The sequence below is a fragment of the Melanerpes formicivorus genome, unplaced genomic scaffold (genome assembly GCF_026170545.1).
Source record: "Melanerpes formicivorus ecotype bairdi unplaced genomic scaffold, bMelFor1.0.p_v2 SCAF_6, whole genome shotgun sequence".
In the NCBI taxonomy this organism is placed as follows: Eukaryota; Metazoa; Chordata; class Aves; order Piciformes; family Picidae; genus Melanerpes; species Melanerpes formicivorus.
Genome location: NW_027142358.1, coordinates 11,384,347 through 11,406,613, shown reverse-complemented (window position 1 = coordinate 11,406,613; position 22,267 = coordinate 11,384,347). Strand labels below are relative to the sequence as shown.

At 41.5% G+C, this 22,267-nt stretch overlaps 1 protein-coding gene across 1 annotated transcript; it reads right to left on the bottom strand.

Annotated features, from left to right (window-relative positions):
* Positions 1 to 1,434: 1,434 nt before the first annotated feature.
* Positions 1,435 to 5,776, bottom strand: PPP1R3C (protein phosphatase 1 regulatory subunit 3C). The gene is made up of 2 exons (XM_068139689.1): positions 5,734 to 5,776; positions 1,435 to 4,120 (listed from the first exon to the last, which is right to left on the bottom strand). The coding sequence occupies exons 1-2, from the start codon at positions 5,745 to 5,747 to the stop codon at positions 3,175 to 3,177; spliced, it is 960 nt and encodes a 319-aa protein (XP_067995790.1). The 5' UTR covers positions 5,748 to 5,776; the 3' UTR covers positions 1,435 to 3,174.
* Between the last annotated feature and the right edge of the window lie 16,491 nt (positions 5,777 to 22,267).

Sequence of the window (22,267 nt, the reverse complement as noted above, 5' to 3'; positions counted from 1 at the left end):
AAACTTGGCAATGCAGAAGCTCTAAATTCATTCCCCAGGTGAAAAACAAGCTGTCAGTGCTCTGTTGTTTTTTGGGAGTTGCTTTTTCATAATTTAAAACTAAATTTCTTGCTCAGAACCCCTTTGAGTTCATGGGCAATGGATTGAACTAAACTACATTTTGTCACTAAAAGGATTACGAACTCCTATATAAAGTATCTAGTGTGCAGCAGGTGCTGGGTAGCCTGTTCTTACTTTGTGCTCGTCTAAAGGGACCTAGGGGTACTGGTTGACAGCCAGCTGAATGTGAGTCAGCAGTGTGTCCAGGTGGCCAAGAAGGTCAATGGCATCCTGGCCTGCATCAGAAATAGTGTGGCCAGCAGGAGCAGGGAGGTCATTATGCTCCTGTACTAAGCATTGGTTAGGCCACACCTTGAGTACTGTGTCCACTTTTGGGCCCCTCAATTTTAGAAGGACATTGAGACATTTGAACAACGTGCTCAGAGAAGGGCAACGAGGCTGGGGAGAGGTCTTGAGCACAAGCCCTATGAGAAGAGACTGAGGGAGCTGGAGTTGCTTAGCCTGGAGAAGAGGAGGCTTGGGAGAGACCTTATTGCTCTCTACAACTACCTGAAGGAAGGTTGTAGACAGGTGGGGTTTGGTCTCTTCTCCCAGGCAACCAGCACCAAAAGAATAGGACACAGTCTCAAGCTGTGCCAGGGGAAGTTTAGGCTAGAGGTGAGGAGAAAGCTCTTCACAGAAAGAGTTGTTGGCTATTGGAATGTGCTGCCCAGGGAGGTGGTGGAGTCACTGTCCCCGGAGGTGTTCAAGAGGGGATTGGACATGGGTCTTGAAGCCATGGTCTAGTTAGTCACGAGGTGTTGGGGGACAGGTTGGACTTGATGATCTCTGAGGTCTTTTCCAACCTTATTGATAAACAGCTATGTAGTAGAAGCAAAGGTGTTACCAAAACCCTGTCTGCCACTGTGCCCTTGGAAAGCACTATTTTCTCAATTTTTAGTAAATGCAAGGGTTAGTCCATGCTGCAGCATCAAAGCAGATGCTGTATTTTGCGGGGAGCTGTTTGATACTGATGGCAGTTCAGCTGGGTTCCTGGGTATAACAGGAGAAAACTCAACCTCCTCAAACAGCAGCATAGCTGCAGGAGGCAGCATAACAAGCTAAGTAGCAGGTGAAAGCCAGCCAGAAGATACTAAGTGCTGCAATCTAGATGCACCCATGCATGAATCACATATGCTACAGCTCAGCAGGTAAGTCTGGCCAGCAGGTAAATCTGGCCATCAGATTAAGACAGACACCTGCCAGACACTTGTTCACAAAATGGCAAGATCCCTGTCAACCCAAAATATTTAACTTAAAATTGGTGAGACATAGTGTTTTGTTTAAAATAACACAACTCATAAGGCAACTGCTTTTGAGGATCTTTCCTTTAGTGAGAAGCTTGAATTTCATCTTCAGGTTAATGCCAGCTGCTGACCTGAGATACCATAGAAAGTTTTAGCAACATCCCATAGCACAAAACAAACTGGCTGTATCACAGCTGAAGTTGTTTAAAGAGGTTGAGAAAATAGATTGAGCTGACATAGTAATAACCAGATGTATCAAAATACAATTTATTCTTAAAATGGCTAGTTTATGCACAACAGCAAGAGTTTTGTAGGTAAAAAGCACAGTTAGTGGAGGAGGTTTATTTTACTTCTGTATTTATCATCTTACTGCATCACAAGTAGTTTCACATTCAGGATATTATACTTCTTGGCAATGGACAAAAGTGTGATTACATTTTGATGTTAACACCATTTCTGTTCAGCTAAAATGTGTGCTAGTATTCACTCCTGTTGCATATGTATTAGACAATTTCTCACACAAGTCTTACATGAAGATCACCTTTACAGTCTGACAGACCAGAAAGCTAAATTATAAGCATACAGATAAAAAAAAAAAAAGGTTAGTTTACTGAAGTCTACAAAAGGCAACTTCAGAAAATGAGGTAAAATAAAACAGAGCAGTTTTCTACTTATGTGCAAGCCTATATTCCATCTAGAAAAAACTAGTAGCAACCCTGCTCTTATAAAGAAATGAGCTATCACAAAGTGCAGCTAATGCACTGTCTTCAATATGAAGGACTTTGCCTATGACACACGCTTGTTAAGTCATCACTAACTTTGCAACCAGGAGCAGGATACTCAACTATCAAATGCTGTGAGATTAGGTCAGATGTTGAGTCAAATCACCTAACGCTGCTACAGACTAAGAAGTTTACAAACCACTTTGTCTGTTTTGTCACCTATTTTTTGTCATGTAGGGTGGTTTTAATTATTTTTTTAAAGGCACATTCTTAACATTAGAAGGTAACCATTTGCCTGCTACGTGAGTAGGATGAAGTCAGGGTCAGATTTGCTCTCAAATGCAAGACACTTATTATTCATTAAGCCAGAGAGGACAGATCTCTTCCCAAAGCAGCAGTTACTTCTAATGCTATGCATTGTTTTCTGTATCCTCCTTTTTATCTCATGGAAATTTCTATGGGATTTAGAAAATCAGCTTTGCAAAGAAGATACTAGAAGCACATCCTACTTCTCCCCCTTCTCCCCCTTTTCCATTATCTTTTTCAAGTTTCTTAAACTGTACTGAAGCCACAAATCTGAGCCATCCATTTCTACCTGCTTCTGCTATAAGCACATATAGGGTCATAGCCATCCTTTGTCCTGGCAGGATCAGCTCATCACTTCTGCACTCCTAAAAGGTGCAAAATGGTTTGTGATGTTCTGTTCATGCAACATTCCTGGGCACACACACATACTCTCACATATGCAGTTACTGCAGCTTGCTAAGATGCCAGTGACTTCCATACTTCCTCAAAAGAGTCTCTCTTCCAGTGACTTAGGAGAGTCTACAGTAGAAGGAAAGCAGTGTATATTTAAGATACATACATCCTATTTCTATAGTAGGTGGCATATGCATGAGGTTTATCTTGGTGTTTCTTTCTTTTCAAGGATAAGTTTTGGCTAAGAACTTCTGTAACATAGTTTAGCAAGTCCCACAGACTAGTGAATTTGGATTTGTTCAGACAGTCAACAAAACTTGCTAGGTGGTTTCATTGCATAGCATGTGAACCAGAAAACTAACAATGTTCTGCTGCCAAATGGAAGAAGGCTTCCTCGCTAGACCTGATCACCAATATGGTGAGGAATTTTCAATCCTACCCAAACTCTGCCACTGGGGAAAGAGACCACTGGACAGCCTCGGACTGCCTAGGTGATCAGGCTCTTTCTCTTGTCCTCTCCTTGAAGTCTGAAGATCTACACATTCTTTCTTGTCAAATGGTATCTGAACACCATCAGACTTCCATTCCGCATGGACAATCTTGTAATTCTGACCCTCATTATTGTCCCAGAAGGTATGTTCTCCACTTTGGTAAGAAATGCAAAACTCTATTTTCTCTTCAGAGGAAATGGCAGGAGGTAAGTCAATGGCAAATGAGAAGGTATCATTTTCAGAATCACTATACACATTGTTCATGTAGATACAGTCAATATCTGTGTAGGTCTTCCACGTATCAAAGGTAATTCGAACCTTAACCTTTTTTTCGAACCTCACATTTTTCACTTTGACAGTGCCTGACAGCACCTTCTCTTGCAGGGTGCAGTTCTCCAAGCAGACCAAGTTCTTCTGCAGGCGATTCCTGAAGTCCAGGTAGTCAGCTGAGGGCCGAGGAAAATCCAGAATCAAGTTTTTTTCCTCATGCAGCTTCAGGCCTGATGTTATATCTTCAAGGCCTAAGAGGTCAAACTGAAGATCCCATGCAGGGTGCTCCTGGAACTCAGAGAAAGTGTGTATTGCCGTCAGGGCCAACCCCTTTGAGTCTGCAAACACAACTCGCTTCTTGGCTCGGGCTGCCGAGTGGCTCCAGTCACTCTTTTGAGCTTCAGAGTCACTTTTCACATGAAGACACGGTCTGAGGGGTTTGAATCTGTTCACAAAGTTTTTTCTTTTACAGTCCTCAAGGGGGCTGAGAAAACTCTTCAGTGGTGGAGAATGGGCTAAGCAAATTCTCATAGCCATATCCACAGGCATGATAGAGCTTGGCAAGGGTCTTGGGTCCAAGACCTGTATCATTCTGAAAGAAACAAAGACAGGATGTTATTATTTGTTGCACTGGGTAAGAAGCTTCTTAAGAATGCATACTTGCTTCATCCACTGTCGTAATTATTTATGGCCTCATCTTTGCATGGCTTTAAATAATGCAACCTATTACAGGGTCAAGCTAAGGAATTGGGGTGAGAATGTTCAGTCATTTCTTTAAGTCTTTCAATTCAAATGTCATCTCATTTGCTTTCTCCAAACCTCTGAAAAACAGTTTCTTGTGACAGCTAAAACATTTCCTTGAAAATACATAAAGGAACATTCTGGTAACCAGTAAACAAGAGGAAGGTACAATGGAAGTGCTTATATACTTTAACTTCCCTTTAGAGACTCTGAGCCAGGTCCTAAAATTCCAACAAGCTGGATCAACTGCTTCATTTCTGAGCAGAGGCAGAACTGTATTTAAGCAAGTCACCTGTCCCATTGGTGCATCAAATGGGATGCTATGTACCTTGATGCAGAACTATCACGCTATGACTCTGAACAGCCGCCAGGGCATTTATTAAGCACTCTGGTTTTGATTAATTCTGATGACTAAAAATGCTAATGCATCTGTGGAAGTATTTTCTATGTGCTATTAATCTGGATCTAAGGAACAGGGCTCTTTTGCACTGTTAACACCAACTGCTGGGTGAATAAGGAGTGGGGATGGGGTGAGGGATACACTATTTTTTAACTCATTGTGCTTAAAAAGTCTCTTTATAATCTCCAACGTCCATGCCAAAAGCCTATGGCAAGTATTCAGTAAAAATAGTGCAGATTTATTTGTGAAGACTTATTCATAACTTTCTCAGATGATGAAAATCACACTACTACACAAGAACATGGCCCATTTAATGCCAGTTGGATTATTTGTAAAAAATTGTACTTCAACTGCAGCACATCCCTTCTGAGGACACATTCCACGCTGGAAATGTGGATTTTTGTTGAGTCAGAGGAAGCCACAGCATTTCCTTTGTCACTTAAATAAATGTCTTTCTCCTTCCCAGAGTACTCACTGGTATTCCAGAGCCGTGCCAAAAAAAACAGACTCTGAGCTAGCCACTTAATTCTTCTCCTTGCTTTTTTTATTGTGGCAGTATTTGCCATAATAAGTAGGGCAAGGAGAGCACCAGCATCAAATCAATCAAGATTTGCTTTGCTTTAATAGGAAAAGAACTCAGGCTTCAAAAATACTCTTCAGCTTTCGTCATAAACTATTAGGGCAACTGCTCTTATGCTTTTCCAGCATTTAAAAAAAAAAAAAAAAAAGAAAGAAAGAAAAGAGTGAGACAGAGATTGGGGGAGGGGGGGCGCAAAAAAAAAATAACCACAAAAAAAAACCCACACCACCACCACGCCAGGCTGCTAGAATGGGCAAAAATGAACGGCCAGCAAACGCCGAGGTGCGTTCAGCAGTATTTACAAGCACCGCACAGGCATAAGGACGCTTCCACCGGGCCTATCGCACCGGAGGAGTGGAGGACATGGTGCAAGTATAGGGTTTTTACTTCCCCCCCACTAAGACTGACGCCGGACGGCTAGGACGGCGCACGCTTAGCAAGCGGCAAGCGAAGCTCTCAGGGGGCAGGCGCAGGCGGTGCTTACCTGCTGCAGTGCATAGGGAGCGCAACCGCCACCGCTCTCGGAACTGCTCCACGCCTCCCCCGCTCCGTCGCCGCCGCCTTTATGGGGCCTTTCCCGAGGCGGGCAGCCAAGGGGCGGCCCCGGCCTTGCCCCCGGGGAGGGAGAGCGGGGGGGGGGGGGGGTGGTCCGCCCGGCCTGGCTGGGCGCGGTGGGGCTGTGCGTGCCGGGGCTCTGTGCGTGCCGGGGTTCGGTGCGTGCTGGGGCTGTGCGCGTGCCGACAAAGCAGCGGCTGGGGGAGGTGGTTTCAGGGCTGCCGAGCGTACCGCGGTTGTCCGGCGCGGCTGCGGAGCTGCCGCCCCTCCGAGCAGCGGTACCTGCGCATTCCCTTCCCCCCCCCCCCGCCCCCCCCCCCTTTTTTCTTTCTCTTGCCTTTTTTTTTCCTTTTTTAATATCTTCCCCCACTTTTTTTTTTCTTTTCCGTTTTATTTCCTATTCTTTTATTTCCTTTTTTCCTTTTTAATTTTTTTTTTCTTTCCTGCTGTACTGTGCTGCCTATTTATGGCCAAGAGCACTTACCTTCCTGTTTTCAGAGTTTTCATGTCCAACTGCAAGTATTTCAAAGGTAGCCATGCAGACCCCTCTCTAGCCGGAATGGGTCTGCCTAACCTGGGCTACATGGGAGCTGGGGTCTACAACACTGGAGGAGCCTCCTCCCAAACTCTGCCCACACCTCCTCTGGAAAGGCAGAAGACAAGGCCCCAACAGAGTAGCTAGAAGGCAGACAGGAGTTTCAAAGTGGACTTGTTCAAGTGCCTGCCTTTTCAAGTAACCAGAAATCAAAAGGGCATTTGCTACATTGAATTTCCATGTGAAATGTATAGCGTCTGGGTATGTTAAAGTAAGGTTTTATAGAGATCTGTCTTCCTGGAATATAACTGTCCTTGTCTTCAGTCAAAAAATACTTCTGGACATTTTATTTGAATGGTGCTGATGGCTTTTCACCTCCCATGCATGTTGATCTGTGCACTGTCTGAGAACATGACAGGCCCTGCTGTAGTTCCCACGCTGAATCTATTGCCTATTTCTAGAGCAAAGGGACAAAGTTTGATAGAACACAGTCATTGCAGTGTTAGCCATAGTGATGTTGTATTACTGCTTTCATCCTGCCTCCCAGAAGGCCCCACACAGGATCCACAAAGCTGACAAGCCTTTGCAGATAGCCTTAGAGGGTTAGTTAGCCCACCAGTTGTAGTGTGCTGTCCTCTGCAGGCTGTGAGTTGCCCAGGGAAGGTCTATCCCTAAGCTACTGCTCTTCAATGACTATGTACTAGATGCTAACTGGCTCTCTGGGTTTTCTAAGGATCAAGAGTGTCACTGTCACCTTCTTGCTGGCCCATCTGTTCTTTCCCAAGGGCAACAGATGACTTGCAGTCACCTTGTAAGATGTGATGTGGGTCTGTGAACCATAATTTTCTGAGTTCACAGTTTTTATCAGTAGATGAGACCATGCACAAAGGAACAACAGGAAGTCCTGTCATCTACGTGAAGCAAAAGAGCCTTGCAGCAATGAATGAATAATACAGGATCTCTTTGGCTCACAAAAATTATTTTTCTCTTTGAGAAAAAAAATAATAGGAGATAGCATGTGATCATGGCAAGTGGTGACAAAGACACTTCCATTTTGGATTCAAGCTACATAGAGGCAGAGCTAAAAAACAGTCATGAAAGGGATAGAGAAGGAAGACTTCTGCTGAGTGACCCATGGCACATGGAGCAGTGTGCTGTCCCTCTCTGTATAATGAGAGTATTGATAGGACAGTAGCCTTTGGTTTCTTAGCTTGGATCCCTGGTGACTGAAGTTCCTGCCTTTCGTGCCAGTATGTATAACACTAAGTGTCACACAGGTGAAGCCTGAAGCACTAACTGGCAATGCAGGCAAAACTTTGGAAAATACTGCTCTGTTCCCTGGCACCAGTTATTTGAGATGACCTTCCCTGGTCCTCTGCTTCTCTAGTCACACCCTGCCACTCACATCCTCTTCCTCTCCCTTCCCTTCTCCATCTTTCTTATCTCTTGGTGACTCCCAGCTCCCTCTCAAAGGTAGATTATATTTTCTGTTTGTTTGCTAAGAAAAGTGTTAGAAAACAATATCTGTGCTCTGGGAACCTTGCAGTTGCAAGAGGTTTATTTCTCCTTAAGGAAGAGCTAAATGCTTCCAGCCCCAGCCACTTGCCTGGCAGCAGTAAGCAAGGCCAAACATCTCCTACAGGCATAAGGGAGGATTGGGCACATGGCTGGGACTTACCAAGTTTTCCCTATTTCCCTGTTATTACAAATGACTGAATAACTCTGAGGAAGTTTTATGAGCCTGTGCTACTCAAATCTTTGTATATTCAGCTTCCTCCACAACACCACTAAGGTGGGCTGATGCATTATCAGGGAGCATATGCAACAGCTGGGGCTACTATATCACACTACCTATGCACAGGCATTAAATAGGACATAGGAAATTATTTTATTTTATGCTTGAAGCCTGTATAAAGGGAGTCACCTCAAGGCTGTGTATATTTCTGCTACTGTGTAGTAGCTCTCTATACTGTTTGGCACTATAAAACGTTTCGTTCCTGTTGTGCTAAAATACCTGATTTGTCCAACTTTGAAAACATTATGAAAGATTATTTAAGGTGATATGCTTAGAAAAAAAAAAAAAACAGTAGCAAGATACAGAACCTCTAATGGGCAGATCATTGCCCAAGTCAGTAAATACGGACTGAATACAAGAACTTCGTGCCTACTTGGTAACTTGGAGCATGCTCATGGCCACAGACTGATGTTCCAGTTGCCAAGACAAGCAGTGAGTGTTTTACAGAGCCAGTATAACTCTTTCCTTACCCAAAAAGATGTCTCTTGGTGGAAGCAAACCAACAGGGTTATCTGAGGTAGAACACCAGTTTGCACTGTCAATGATGGTTCCCTAGCTGTGCTTTTTATAGAGGGACTCAGGTTTCCAGTTATTTTGGTTCATCAGCTTTCCTGTCATCAGCAGCTTAAAATGTACAGCTATCTGTCTGCCTTACCTTTCAAACAGGGCTGCTAATATGGGACTACCAGAGGGGGAGGAAAAAAGTCATTATCTTACAGTGCATTTGACAGCACTTTGTGGCGTACCATCTTTCCTGACATTTGTAGGTACACATAGAAGCAATGGCAGAAATATATTCTTGGAAGAGGCATGGCTGATTAGAAAATCAAGCCCCATCATAGGGTGTTGTACCTCCAACTGTTTCTATAACAAGAAAATCCAAGACTAGTTCATTGTTTTTATTCTGAAAACATTGCACTTTAAATGTAAGGAATCAATTGCAACAAGCAAGCTATAGTATAGTCACCACAGTTTCAGTAAAATTCAAATGTATGTGTTTTAAAATAGTTTTCAACCCAGATCCAGAGGCAATGGAAGGCCCAGGCTCACTTTGCAAGGAGTTCTCTGAGGTTGCCTGGTGACAAGCAGGCAACTGGGTTCACACTGTTCTCTTCAAAGACAAATAGCACCCCTGTGAATGCTTATATATGCAGACTCAGTGTTCTTCACCTGTCTGAACTAACCAGTGCTTTTCAATCAGCTGCTCTGAGGGCAGATAATGAGTGATTGTGCCTTTCTGTCAGCTAGTAGGCAGGAATGGGCTGCTCTGGTGATGTGTTGGCTCTGGTCATTTTATTGCACAGTAGAAAGAAAGAGTTCATTTTTTTCAGCCTGCTCTGAAATTGAGTAATAAGACAAGGTTTACTCTGACTTTATTACTTTCAAGTTGCTGTGCTTCTCCACTGTCCTGCCCCACAGCTCCATGGGGAAAGAAAGGAGATACATTGCCATTGAGGATATAGAGTTATACAGGCTTTGGTATTTTGCCAAAACTTTTTGAAGCAAAGTTAAGCAAGCATTTCCCCTCAGTAAGGTTAAGTCATGACCACATTTATAGGGGAAAAAAGGCCACAGAGAAGAAAACAAAAATATGAATTTTCATTTTACCTACATAGTAATGCACCCCTTGAAAAAATTGTTACTATTTCCAGGGTGGGAGAGCAATGGTAGCTCAGTGCAATTGTAGCATGCAATTTAACAGGGGCATTTTTAATTGGATTTCGGGCTCAAGATTTAAATCAATTGCTAGACCACAGGCACAATGCTGGGGTTACTAGAAAACAGAAAAGACCCACCTTCTTTTCTTTGGCACATGCTTGGTTGCTGCAGCATCACTCAACAACTGTGAATGAAGCAGAGCTTTAATGAAAGAATTTCTGTGATAATAGACAGCAGACAGTGCTGTCACACAAGATTTACAACAGCTTGTTGTTTTTCCTTGAGTTGAGCTCATCTGTTCAATATTCACACTCTGCTACTAATATTTGTAAATGTGTGTTGTCTAGGAAGTTGGGCAGCAAGCCTGTGGGAATGTGACTGTGATACAAAAAGTAATTCTCAGGTACATAGCAAAGATAGTGGAGTCTGAGTTGCCTGTAAGCCTGTAAGCTTGTGAAATTTTAAAACCAGTGATTTATCCAATGAAATACAGTGAGCATAAGTCTTATTTAGTCTTATAGAAGATTATTTTCTCTAGTTACTTCTCAGAGCCCTTTAGTGAACTTTGAAAATTCCCAATGGTTACAAATGTATACTGAGGAAACTTGTCCTAGGAAACTCTGTTGTTAATTTAAGGATATTTTTCAGTGCTGGCACAGTCCATGTGAAGAACAAATAAGAATTTGTATTACCTCATTCCTCATGGTTCAACCATACCTAACAGGCTACAGTCTTTGGGATTCCCCTACCAAGAAGACATCAGTAACTTGTGACACTTGTTAACAGACAAATCATAGAACGTCTAGAAAAAATTACTCCAGTCCCCACAAATCTCCTTTTTATCATGATGGTTCTGCTGTGCTCTGGGAGATTCACGAGAGTGTTTTTTGTTGGTACTGTTCAGGATGAAATGGCTGCTAATCCATATTTACTTAGAATATGCTATTTTATGGGGATAAAATACAAATTTCTAAAGAAAGAAGGAAAAAAAAAATTACATGAGACATTTGAAAAAGACAAAAAGGCATAAAGTTGGGCATGGGAACGGTAGTTTTTCCAAAATGTTCAACTTTTCTTGATGTTGCACTGTTAGGCAATGTTGACAGGAGAGTAAATCCACTTCCCACTGAGCTGCAGACTCAGCAGAATAGCCACCCTCTACAGAAAGGGGCAAGTGACATGCAGCCAAACTGGCCAAGAAATTATGCAAAGATGAATGTGGTACATGCTCTCTGACAGCAACTACAAGGATAACCAGGATGCAATGTAGACCCAACTCTTTAAGTACTGGCAGGAGAGCTTGGTCTGGTTCTTTTTCCGTCAATAGTGAAACTTCTTGCCAGCACTGAGTCTCGGAACTTTGTAAAATTGAATTCAAAGGCATTTAGCTAAGAATTTATTTTAAATGTCTTATCTCATTAAGACTGATTAATGACAGATATGTCAGTGGTAGATGAGTAACCACTTTGGAAATGCATAGTGCAGGTGGTGTGCATTGCTTTCTGAAACAACTGGCAGAGAAAAAGCAAGAAGGTGTATCTGGGGTTGTTCGAATGTTTTGTAGAATGTACCTGTATTAAATTCAGAATATTTTGAACCAGATTCCCTCTAGTAGCTTTTATGCAAAATGCAGCCTTTCAGAAATATAGTTGCTTTGTTTGCATGTAGTTTGCAACATATGAAATAAAGATAATGCTATGTTACTTACAAATTGCCGCTACTTAGAGTCAAAAGGGAAAGAAAGACTGGAAGAAGAAGAAAGAGCATGAATGCAGGTATTCATTCTTGGAATAAACTGAACTTCCAATGAAGGATTCACAAGAGTGCATAAAACAAAACATACATTTATTTTATACAAGTATAAATCTGGCTTATGAATACAGATGTTTGAAAGAAATGCAATGTTTCAGTATTTTTTGAAACTACATCTCTCTTTTGTTTTTTGTGTGTGTTTGGGTGGGGGTTTTTTAATCACACACCTAAGAAGTTTGAACCTTGAGATCCTGTGGCCAAACATTTCATAAATATAATCATGTTTCTATGTATAAATAATCACCATTTAGTCTCTATTCTTTTTCCTAGGCCCGGGTGGAGGAATTACCTCTGCTAATCAGTAGTTTTCCCCAAAGAAAACAGTAACTGGAATAGTGCTTTGCACAACTGGGCTTATCTATAACCCTGTGTGACCAAGCAAATGTCGGTTGAGTAGACACTTCTCTCAGCTATGTGGGAAGTATTCTTTGTTCTTTGCAGTCTTTCAAGCAAAATGTGGTTTCTTCATCCATGTGTGAACAATTTCTTGCAGCCTTGCAGAAGCCACATGACTTTTCTATAAGATTACCACTCCCATAAGACTGATTTTGAATGAAAACCTTTGTCACGAATGAGCATTGCTGTATCTGACAGTGGCTCAACTAACATCTGCAATATGTTCACCCAGAGTGTTTAGAAGCCTTTGGAGGGGCTGGATAATACTCATTTTTTAGTTCTGCCACTCATGAGACATGATCTATTCCTATATTTTAGGTTCTCTTACAAGGTTCTTTTTGTCATGTCATCGAGACACTTGAACGTGTCCAGAGAAGGGCAACAAGTCTGGGGAGACGCCTTGAGCACAAGCCCTATGAGGAGAGGCTGAGGGAGCTGGGATTGTTTAGCCTGGAGAAGAGGAGGCTCAGGGGTGACCTCATTGCCCTCTATAACTACCTGAAAGGTGGTTGTAGCCGGGAAGGGGTTGGTCTCTTCTCCCAGGCAACCAGCACCAGAACAAGGGGACACAGTCTCAAGCTGCGCCAGGGGAGGTTTAGGCTTGAGGTGAGGAGAAAGTACTTCACCGAGCGAGTTGTTTGTTATTGGAATGTGCTGCCCAGGGAGGTGGTGGAGTCACCATCCCTGGAGGCGTTCAAGAGGAGATTGGATGTGGCACTTGGTGCCATGGTCTAGTCATGGGTCTGTGGTGACAGGTTGGACTCGATGATCCTCGAGGTCTCTTCCAACCTTGGCGATACTGTGATACTGTGATATAAGTGATAAACAGGGCTTAAAAATTAACACAGTGAAATTCTTCATTGAGTTTTTCTTGGATTTGCTATGTGGGGTGAAAAAGCTCTCCTATGGCATAGGTCTAAATGATGAATGAACCTTTTTCTTTCAGATTTGGTATAATTTATAATCACTTCAGCTGTAAAATTGGAGTTTCCTAGGATTTGACCTAGTTACCCTTTTTGGATGCACAACACATATATATGTATATTCCCACAGTTTCACAGGGGTCAGATTTCATATAGAGATTAACTTTATTTTTAGATTTGCTAGAAAGAATGAAGCTTTTAAATCCAAGTGCTGTAACAGCATTAGTCTTGTTTCATCCTGCAGTGGGAGAGGAAGTAGTTAGGGCCTCAGTATAGAAGGTCTGTGGCCTAAGTAACATATTCACAATAAATTGGTTTCTTTGCCTTATTCTTGGATGCTGCTTCCCAGAACACAGAGAGTTTACTGTCAAAATGTGCTTGTTCCATATGTGAAATACTGCTTAAAGTAACTTTTGAAATCTTTAAAATTTATTTTATCAGTGACAAAAAACTGGCATGTTTCCCTGAATTAGTCATACAATAACAGAGGTTGCAAGGGATCTTCTGAGGTCATCTAATGCAGTCTTCTCATAACAGGACTAGCTTCAAAGATAGATGTGGATGCTCAGGTTGCTTGTCCAGCTCAGCTTTTAATACTTCCAAGGACAGAGAGTCTACAGTTTCTCTAAGCAACCTGTGCAAATGCTTAACCATTCTCGTAATTTTTTCCATTTAGCTATCTGAGATTTATGTGCTTCAAAACATGACCACTGCCTCTTCCTTTTGATGTACATCTCCAGAGAAAGCCCATCTCCGTATTCTCTCTGCTCCATCTTTCAGTAGTGGATGGCTGCACTTTGGCCCACTGTTATTTAGCCTTTTCTTCTGTGAGCAAACTTAGCTCCTTCAGCCTCACCTCATACATTCACTTCCAGTCCCCTAACCATCTTAGTGACTTTCCACTGCTTTCACCCCAATTAGTCCATGAGGCTCTCTTACTGAGAGACCCAAACCAGAATACAGTTCTCCAGACACAAGCTCAAAAGTGCCCCATGAAAGGAAAGGAATTAACCACTTCCCTTGGCCTTTATTTCAGGGTTTTAAACTAGATCCACGATGTTCTCTCATACATAGAACACAAGCAGTACTTCTTTCTTTGTTCTTGCAAAGCCTCTGTTCAGGTTGGTATTTAGAAATTTGAGCAGTTTCTTCAGGGCTGTTTGGTTTGGGAAACAGTGGCTACCTCACCAGTATTTTGGCATACAATAAGTTGCATTTTATTTGTGGGTTGAGGGATTCTTTTTTCAATCACACTTTGTTCCAAATTTGTAAGTTTGGAAATCATTCTCTCTCTTGTATATGATTTCAGTCACCTATGGAAGGGATGCTGCACTTCTGTAAACAGATTATTGCCATCTTTCTCTCAGACCTTCAGGACTTTCTATTTAACTACCGCCCCCATTTCCAAATGACACCTGTTCACGCTTATCTGTAAAACTGAAAAGAAAGTTTTCCCCAGAATGCTGATACACAATTAATTTGTTTTGTTTGTTGTCACGGATAGGCCAACTTCAAACCTCTTTGAAGGCTTTTGGTCTGACACACTTTCACATCTCTATTTCCACACATGTTGCTGATTCTATCTTCCTGTCTCTTCTAATTAGTTTTGGTTGTGTGACTTGTAATGCTGTTGATTTACATCTCTTTTCAGCCCTTCTGGCTCCAAGTCTACTAAACTGGTTTACTACACTTCCATTTTATGTCCCTTAAACTGTTACTCAAGGCTTACTGTCCTGTTAACTTAGCAAAGGCCACTAAGTTTTTCATTACTACTTTGCCTCATCTCAGTTAAACATTCAGTCTGGCAGCCTTTCAATTTTCCTTTCTGAAGCCCTCTAAAAAGGCATCTAATGCAAAAAAATCACAGCTGTTCTTTCATCATGCTGTTCCTACACTATACCAACAAAAAAATGCTTGAAAGTGCTTAAGGTTGCTCAAATGCTAATCTAATCAACACACATCCTTCCTGGATGGTTCTTTTTAGCCACTTCATGTTAGCCAGGCAACTAGTCATCTAATTTGCACTCCACAGCAAAAGCACAGATCTCTTGGTGACACTGACATACAATCACTAGTCATAATGTACTATTTAATAGTACGAGGAATAATGAGAGGACTTTTCTTTGAAGGAGAAAGAACTGTGTGTTAGAAAGGAAAAGAAACTATTTTTATTCCCAGATTAGTAAAACCAAAAAAGCTTCCCTTAGCCAGGGGTGGTTAGAAATTTTTCTTTGACACAAAATTGGAATGTTTAGAGGAATAAATGTTCATCAGAGTGCTTCTTGGAAATATAGCTGTATAAAAAACAAACACACACACAACAACATTTCTCTTTGCCATTAGCAAGTAGTTTTAGCATGAGAATTGTAATGAAAGAGAATCCAAGAGAATGAGATGGGATATAAAATAACACATGGCATGGGTAGCATGGCATTCATGTCCTTTGCCTGGGTTAGGGAAAACCCATCCTAAAGTTCCTGATCCTTTTTCCTATGTCTATATATTTCTCTGCAGTATAATTATATATGCCAAGCTGTATAGTTCTAACGGGTGAGGCTGAGAGAGATGGATTCCAGTAAAGACAGTTTGTATCCTATTGATAGGGCAGGAGCAGGCTGTCTCCTGAGCCAGTGAGTTCCTGGCCTTATCAACTGGCTGTTATGGGAGAGGAAGTTGTGATTCAGTCCTTTGGGAGCAAGGGAGGGAATGGAGAGAAATAAAATATTTACAAACTAATGCTTAATGAGTCTGTTTCCATCCAACCCGGACTGCTTACTTTTCTGATCTCTCCATGCCCCAAGGGAAAGGAAAGTTGCTCCATGTTTAGTTTTTTTTTCTCAGAGTAGCCATAAAGACAGTAAGTATGAGAGAAAATTAATTCTAGCTCTCTATAAAAATGGTAGCATAGAAATGTTATATCTGTTTTATTACTGCCATCATGCATTACTCATTTGACTTCTCCAGACAATACCTTCATACTATCTGTATTGGAATATCCTTTGAAGAAAGTATTTAAGGAAAAACCTCTCTGTTAGTCATAGCACAGTAATGGTGAAAGCAGGATGGGGTGTTGGTCAGTAGAATGTCTTTGATTTAGAGCAGCACCTTGCTATCAGGTTATAAATGCCTTGCAGGTATAATACCAGAAAATGGCCCTTTTATGTAACATAACATAAGTACAGCGAGAGGAAGAGAAATCATGATTCATTATCTGTTCATCCAGAAAACAAGATTGCTGATTCATATGCTACATCCTAAAGCTTCACAAGTCTAAGCACGTTCTGGACTATTGTCAATTCTCTGTAAAAAGCAGCTGTGCACAGGAGTGTGCCCATGCTTCTAAATCAAAAGGTCTAGATCAACCTTAGACTCATTGGTATGTAACGTCACTTCTAGTATGCTCTGCTTCTGGCATCCTTATTATAAGCTTTACAGATTATATAGCATTAGTTTTTTTCTCTGTGTCTCTGAATAGCATGTAGAACTTAGAAATACATAATACAGTCCGTAGCACACTGTAGCTTTCCTAAATTGCATTCCAGACTCATGCTTGTGCCCTGTTTTAATCTATGAGAGCCATTTACCAAAAAAATGAAGACAAATTGATCCCTCTTACAGGCAAAAGTCATTCTGTCCAAAGCAGGGAGCTTCCTGGACATTATCTCTGAATAGCATGTAGAACTTGAAAATACATAATACAGTATGTAGCACACTGTAGCTTTCATAAATTGCATTGGAGACTCATGCTTGTGCCCTGTTTTATTTATGACAGCCATATACACACACACAAAAAAAAAAAAAAAGGAAGGCAAATTGATCCCTCTTGCAGCTAAAAGTCATTCTGTCCAAAGCAGCTAGCTTCCTGGACATTATATTGTCAAAATTAGCAAAACCTTCTTTCAACCATTTTTGTCAAATCAAGGCATCAATCTTTATTCCATTTCAACTGTAGAATCATATTAGAGTTGGATTTAATGTCGACTAAACCCAGCTGTGCCTAATGGAACTGCAGATCTTCTGAAAAAAACATGAGACCTACCTCAGTGTAAGCACATCAGATTAGTGGGAAGCGATGAATAACTTGTTACCATATAAATACAGAAGGTCCCTGACATGATTCTCTGGATGACATCTCTAATGATAGGGTCTCAGATAAATCAGCAGAGATATTCCTCTTGCTTTCATGGGTCTTTGAGGTCCTCTGTTCTTAGGATCATTTCCTTTTTTTATCCATCGGAATTTAAGAGAGTAATTATACTCCTGAAGAGCTTTCCCTGAACAATGTTACCACACTTGGTATGTAACTCTTACAATGCAAGTAATAACAAGGGTGGAGACTCCCACTTGAAACTCCTACAACCAGTCTTTCTTGAAGGGGCAAGATGATGCTTAGAAAGCCGTTCAGTGGGATGTGCTCTGAATTTTGAGACAATTCTACTTTCACTGTGCATCATCTCTACAGCCATAACAGTTTGCACAGATTTAACGGAGCATGATGTTCCTTTGAATACGTGGGTTTCTGTACTTCAGTGCCAGCGTAATTCAATCAGCTTGAATGGCGATAACCAACACCAATCTGTTGCAAGGCTGAAAAGAACCACCATAAAAGAGCTATGATAGTTTCAAGACGTGTCGCCTAATATTTATTTAATCTGTCTGTATTGTTTATGGAAGAAGTGGCTCCACAGACCAGCTGAGCAAATCTGCTTCTTTCCCTGCAGATTAATATTGGTATGTCTCACAGCTGAATGACTCAAAAGACTCATAGAGCCAAAAATCTAAAACAAAAACCTAGAGCAAGACTTGCTAGCAGGAAGGAAAGGAGACTTCCAAGAATACTGTGATATACACATTCCAACAACCTATAGCCAAACTACCATTTGTTATGCCATTGTTATGTCATACAATATTTTAACCGTTGAGTCAGTGTACTTTTCCCAGGGTACCGAAACACATTATGTATGACTCCATTGCTCATACATAGCATCATGTCTAAAACCAGTTTCCTTCCTCTTTAAGCTTTATGAGTGGATGAGTTCAATTACCTGCTGAGACTTCATTCTTGCAGATAATTGACTACTCATCCATTATAAGTGTGTATTTGGCAGCCCAGCTCAGGAGGCAGTTGATAGGATGACTGATGCAAAAAGTGTATGCATGGATTTAGAATGAGTAAGAGATATGAGCATACACTCTGAAAATGCTTAGTTGGCCTTTTCTTTTTTTCCTTTTTAAATCTGAAACTGAGGCACTGACTCCTGCTAGGGGACACTTTTAAACAGGAATGTCTGGAATTATCTGTTAAATTTGGTATAACTTGGAGTAGGAGGCAAAGAACAGGAGGAAATGGTGACAGAAAAAAATGGATGCTAAGCTAGGAAATAAGTTGAGGATCCATGTCTCAGATACTTTGCTCTGCTCTGCCTCTGAGCAGCATCTCAAAATGGGTACTTACATGGCATTTTGCTATAGTGTCCTACACTGTCCTCAAAGGGGAACAAGAAGAAATCATTGCCAGTTCACACTGGTCATTTTCTCCCATCACATATATCATAATCTAAATATAGCATGTGCCAAGAAAGAACTAAGCAAAAATCTTTTTATTTGGATGGGCTGACTAAATATGAAGGGAAATTTTTTATTTTTCTTAAATTTTGTATTTTCACTGCAGTTAAGTGTTTTGTAGGCACATTTGATTTCAACCAAATATCACTGCTCTGGCAGAAATTCCCACATGGTTTTTATTTTAAAATATCCTTCCAGTGTCCTTGAGCATTGCTAAGCACAAGGATCCTAATGAAGAGGTGATGTTGGCCACTGCCCTTCATTTACTCTATTCCCTTTGCTTTGAGCCTCAAGTGATGCAACATAAATGTTAGTAAAAAGTGACAACTAAAATGGTGTATGACATTTTCAGAGGCACATTTTCCTGCCATTCAATTCCTCCTCTTACTGCAGTTAAAGAAGCTGTGCCAGTCCCAAGCTTGTCTAGCTGTTGCATGTGCCAGCCTCAGGGTTATGTTCATGCTTCCACACAGCAAACTCCACGGTGGAAAACTCATCACTGAACTCAGGCAAGGCAGGTTGCTGGAGGGAATGCAACAGAAGACTCCAACTGCTGTCCTTGTCTTGAGGACATAATCTCTCCTTGTCTCCTCTCAATCTGTGACTAACAGAAGACAGACAAGAATTGATTTGGTGAGTCTTTCTAATTCATTTTAGATCATTTCAAAGAGGTTTGATGAAGCCACAGCAGGACTTCTTTGCCCTGAAAAATGACTAAGAGCAGTCATGTTCTCAGATACAGCTGAAATGCAGCTTAAAATGTTCACAGCCTGTCATCTCCAAAGTGGTGCCACACTGTAACTGTGCTATTAGACTTACCATATGCTAACATGTCAGATGTAAAAACAAGGTTTGCATGTCAGGGGGTCTGCTGTGAATGAACTCAGATTCAGCATCCCAAATGAACAACCATGAACATATCTTTTCAAGGTTTAGATAAAATTCAGAAGCAGTTTAAAAATAGGAGAGAGTTAGTTTCACATAGATAAATGTGTAAGAGTGATATCATAGAATCACAGAATGGTCTGGGTTGGAAGACATCTTCAAAGACCATCTAGTCCAACACCCTCTGCAGTTAGTATTACCCTCAACTAGATCAGGCTGCCCAGAGCCCTGTCAAGCCTCCCCTTGTATATCTGCAGGAATTGGACCCCAACCACCTCCCTGGGCAACCAATTACAGTGTTCCACTACCCTCATGGTAAAGAACTATTCCCTAACAACCAATCTAAATCTACTCTTCTCTAGTTTGAAGCCATTGCCTTTCGTCCTATCATTTTGTAAACAGTCTCTCTCCATCCTGCTTATAGGCCCCCTTCAAGTACTGGAAGGTCACTATTAGGTCTCCCCAGAGCCTTCTCTTCTCCAGGCTGAACAACCTCAGCTCCCTCAGCTTCCCCTCAAAGCAGAGGTTTTTTAACCTCCATTTTCATGACCTTCTTCTGGACCTTTTCCACCAGGTCCATGTCCTTCTTGTATTGAGGGCTCCAGACCTGGACACATTACTTTAGATGAGGTCTCACCAGAGCAGAGCAAAGAGTCAGAATCACCTCACTTGATCTGCTGGTCACACAACTTTTGATTCAGCCCAGGATGTGACTGGCCTTCTGGGCTGCAAGCGCACACTGACTGCTCATGTCCAGCTTCTAATCCACCAGCACCCCCAAGTCCTTTTCCACAGGGCTGCTTTCTGTCACCTCGTCCCCCAGTCTGTATTGATAGTGAGGATTGTTCCAGCCCAGGTGCAGAACCCTGCACTTGCTCTTGCTGAACCTCATGAGGTGCACCTGGGCTCACCTCTCCCGATTGTCCAGGTCCCTCTGGATGACATCCTGTCGCTCTGGCATATTGACAGCAGCACTCAGATTGGTGGTTAAGGCACATGGCAAAGGAAAAAAAAACATGCCTCACAGGTCACTGTGGCCTTGCTTTTAATTCCTGCTGAATTTAGCCTGCAATGTCAATGCCCATGTCAAGTTGCTGTTGGAACACAGCACAGCCCAACCTGCCCAAGCTAAGCTGTAAGCATAAAACCCAGTTGCTCTGTTACATTTTTCCTGGTTAATCACTTGATAATTTAAAGTCTGCCAATAACTGATATCAAATTTCCTAATAGAAAAATTGATAATTAATAAGCTGTTCAGAGAGCTCAGAATTGAAAAGCAGAATGTGAAATGCATACCAGCCAAGAGACTGAGAAATTGTGGAATGGCCTTCTCTTCTCAGTCCTTGGAAAAGGTGTTATTGTTTGCTTTTACACACTTTTTCCTGTAAGAGAAGCAAAGTAATTTTTCCTATTAAGCAGCCACAAAGTGCAGATAATTGTCACATCCTGCTGAAAATATTCCTCCATTCTGAGACCTTTATTTATGTACATTCACTGGCTGGGGGAGTTTGGGATTCTTGGTTAACATCTATGCTGTTTTCCATTCATTAGTTTTAAGTGCCCCAGTGTTTTGCAAAAGATCAAGGTACAAAATAGCCTATGTGCAGAGTTACAAGGTAATTTCTTATTCATATTTCTAAGGCAGCAGCTATCAAAACAGAAGCACTTTTTTGGCCTGAAAAATCAGGCTCTTTCACTGATTTAAATTTGTGGTTTGAAACTTTTTGACAAATAATGCACATCATGTCTGTGCTGGTTTCTTTTCACTCAACTTCTTTTTCCCTGAACACTCAGCAGAAGGCAGGGTTTCCAAATGGCGCTGACTGTGTTACAAGATATATCAGCATGCTTGGCATCACATCAGAAGTAAAAATTGCAGCAGATTTTGCCAGTACTCACAATTACCACATATCTAGCTGCTTTACACAACTCCTCCCAATATAGACACAGAAGTGCTATATCAAGCTTTTACACAATATAAGTTTAGAAGCTCTGTCCAGGGAGTATGAACTCACTTAAGCCTTCACATTTGTGCTGGGATCAGCTGGAGCAGAAGCAAGGGTTTAAAAGAGGACACTGGCACTTTGCCTAAGCAAAAATAACTGCCAGTAATCCTCTGTCTAAAGTATTTGGGCAAAGCATAACTTAGAAATTAAAGAAATTGGTAACCAGACAATTTCACAATACAAAAATTATAAGATCTCAGAATCCATGTGTCTTTGCAAAGAATAAATCTATTTCTGAAATAGTTCAGCAATTAAAAGTCACCTCTGGTTCCTTAGGCTTCCCTTCCCTAAAGGATGAGTTTCAGTGCTGTCTGAGCTGACTTCTGTCCATACATACAGATCTCTATCTTGAGTAACACCATGAGCTTGGCCTGTGTGGGAGCATAGCTTGGAGTTCATGTGTTTCTGATGCTCAAACCAATAAATAATAGCAAGATTGTGATTAGTCCATTCTGCTGATACAACTTGCAGCACATCTGCTTTTACTTCTCTTTCATTTTTAACTCTCTTACTGTATTTACAGGTGAACTACCTTCACCAAAACAAACAAACAAAAAAGACAAAATCGCTGTATATATGCTGCTTTGAAAGAGTCCACATAGCAATGCATACTCTGTGTTTTCAATCCACCTTGCTGCCTTACAAGTTCCTTGCAGCCTGCAGCCTCAGAGCTCTCAGGTGCCGAAGTGTCAGCATCATGAGGGACCAGCTCACACTGTCTCTTAGCCTGTGCTTCCAAGCTGGCATTATTGCTCTAGGGAGTGTCCTCAGAGCAGCCTTTAATCTACAATTTAGGTTTAGCTGGTGTGGTTTCCTATAGCTTTTTTCAACAATGAAAGTAGCATGAATACTTGTTTAATTTCTTACTAAGCTGCAGCGTAGTATCT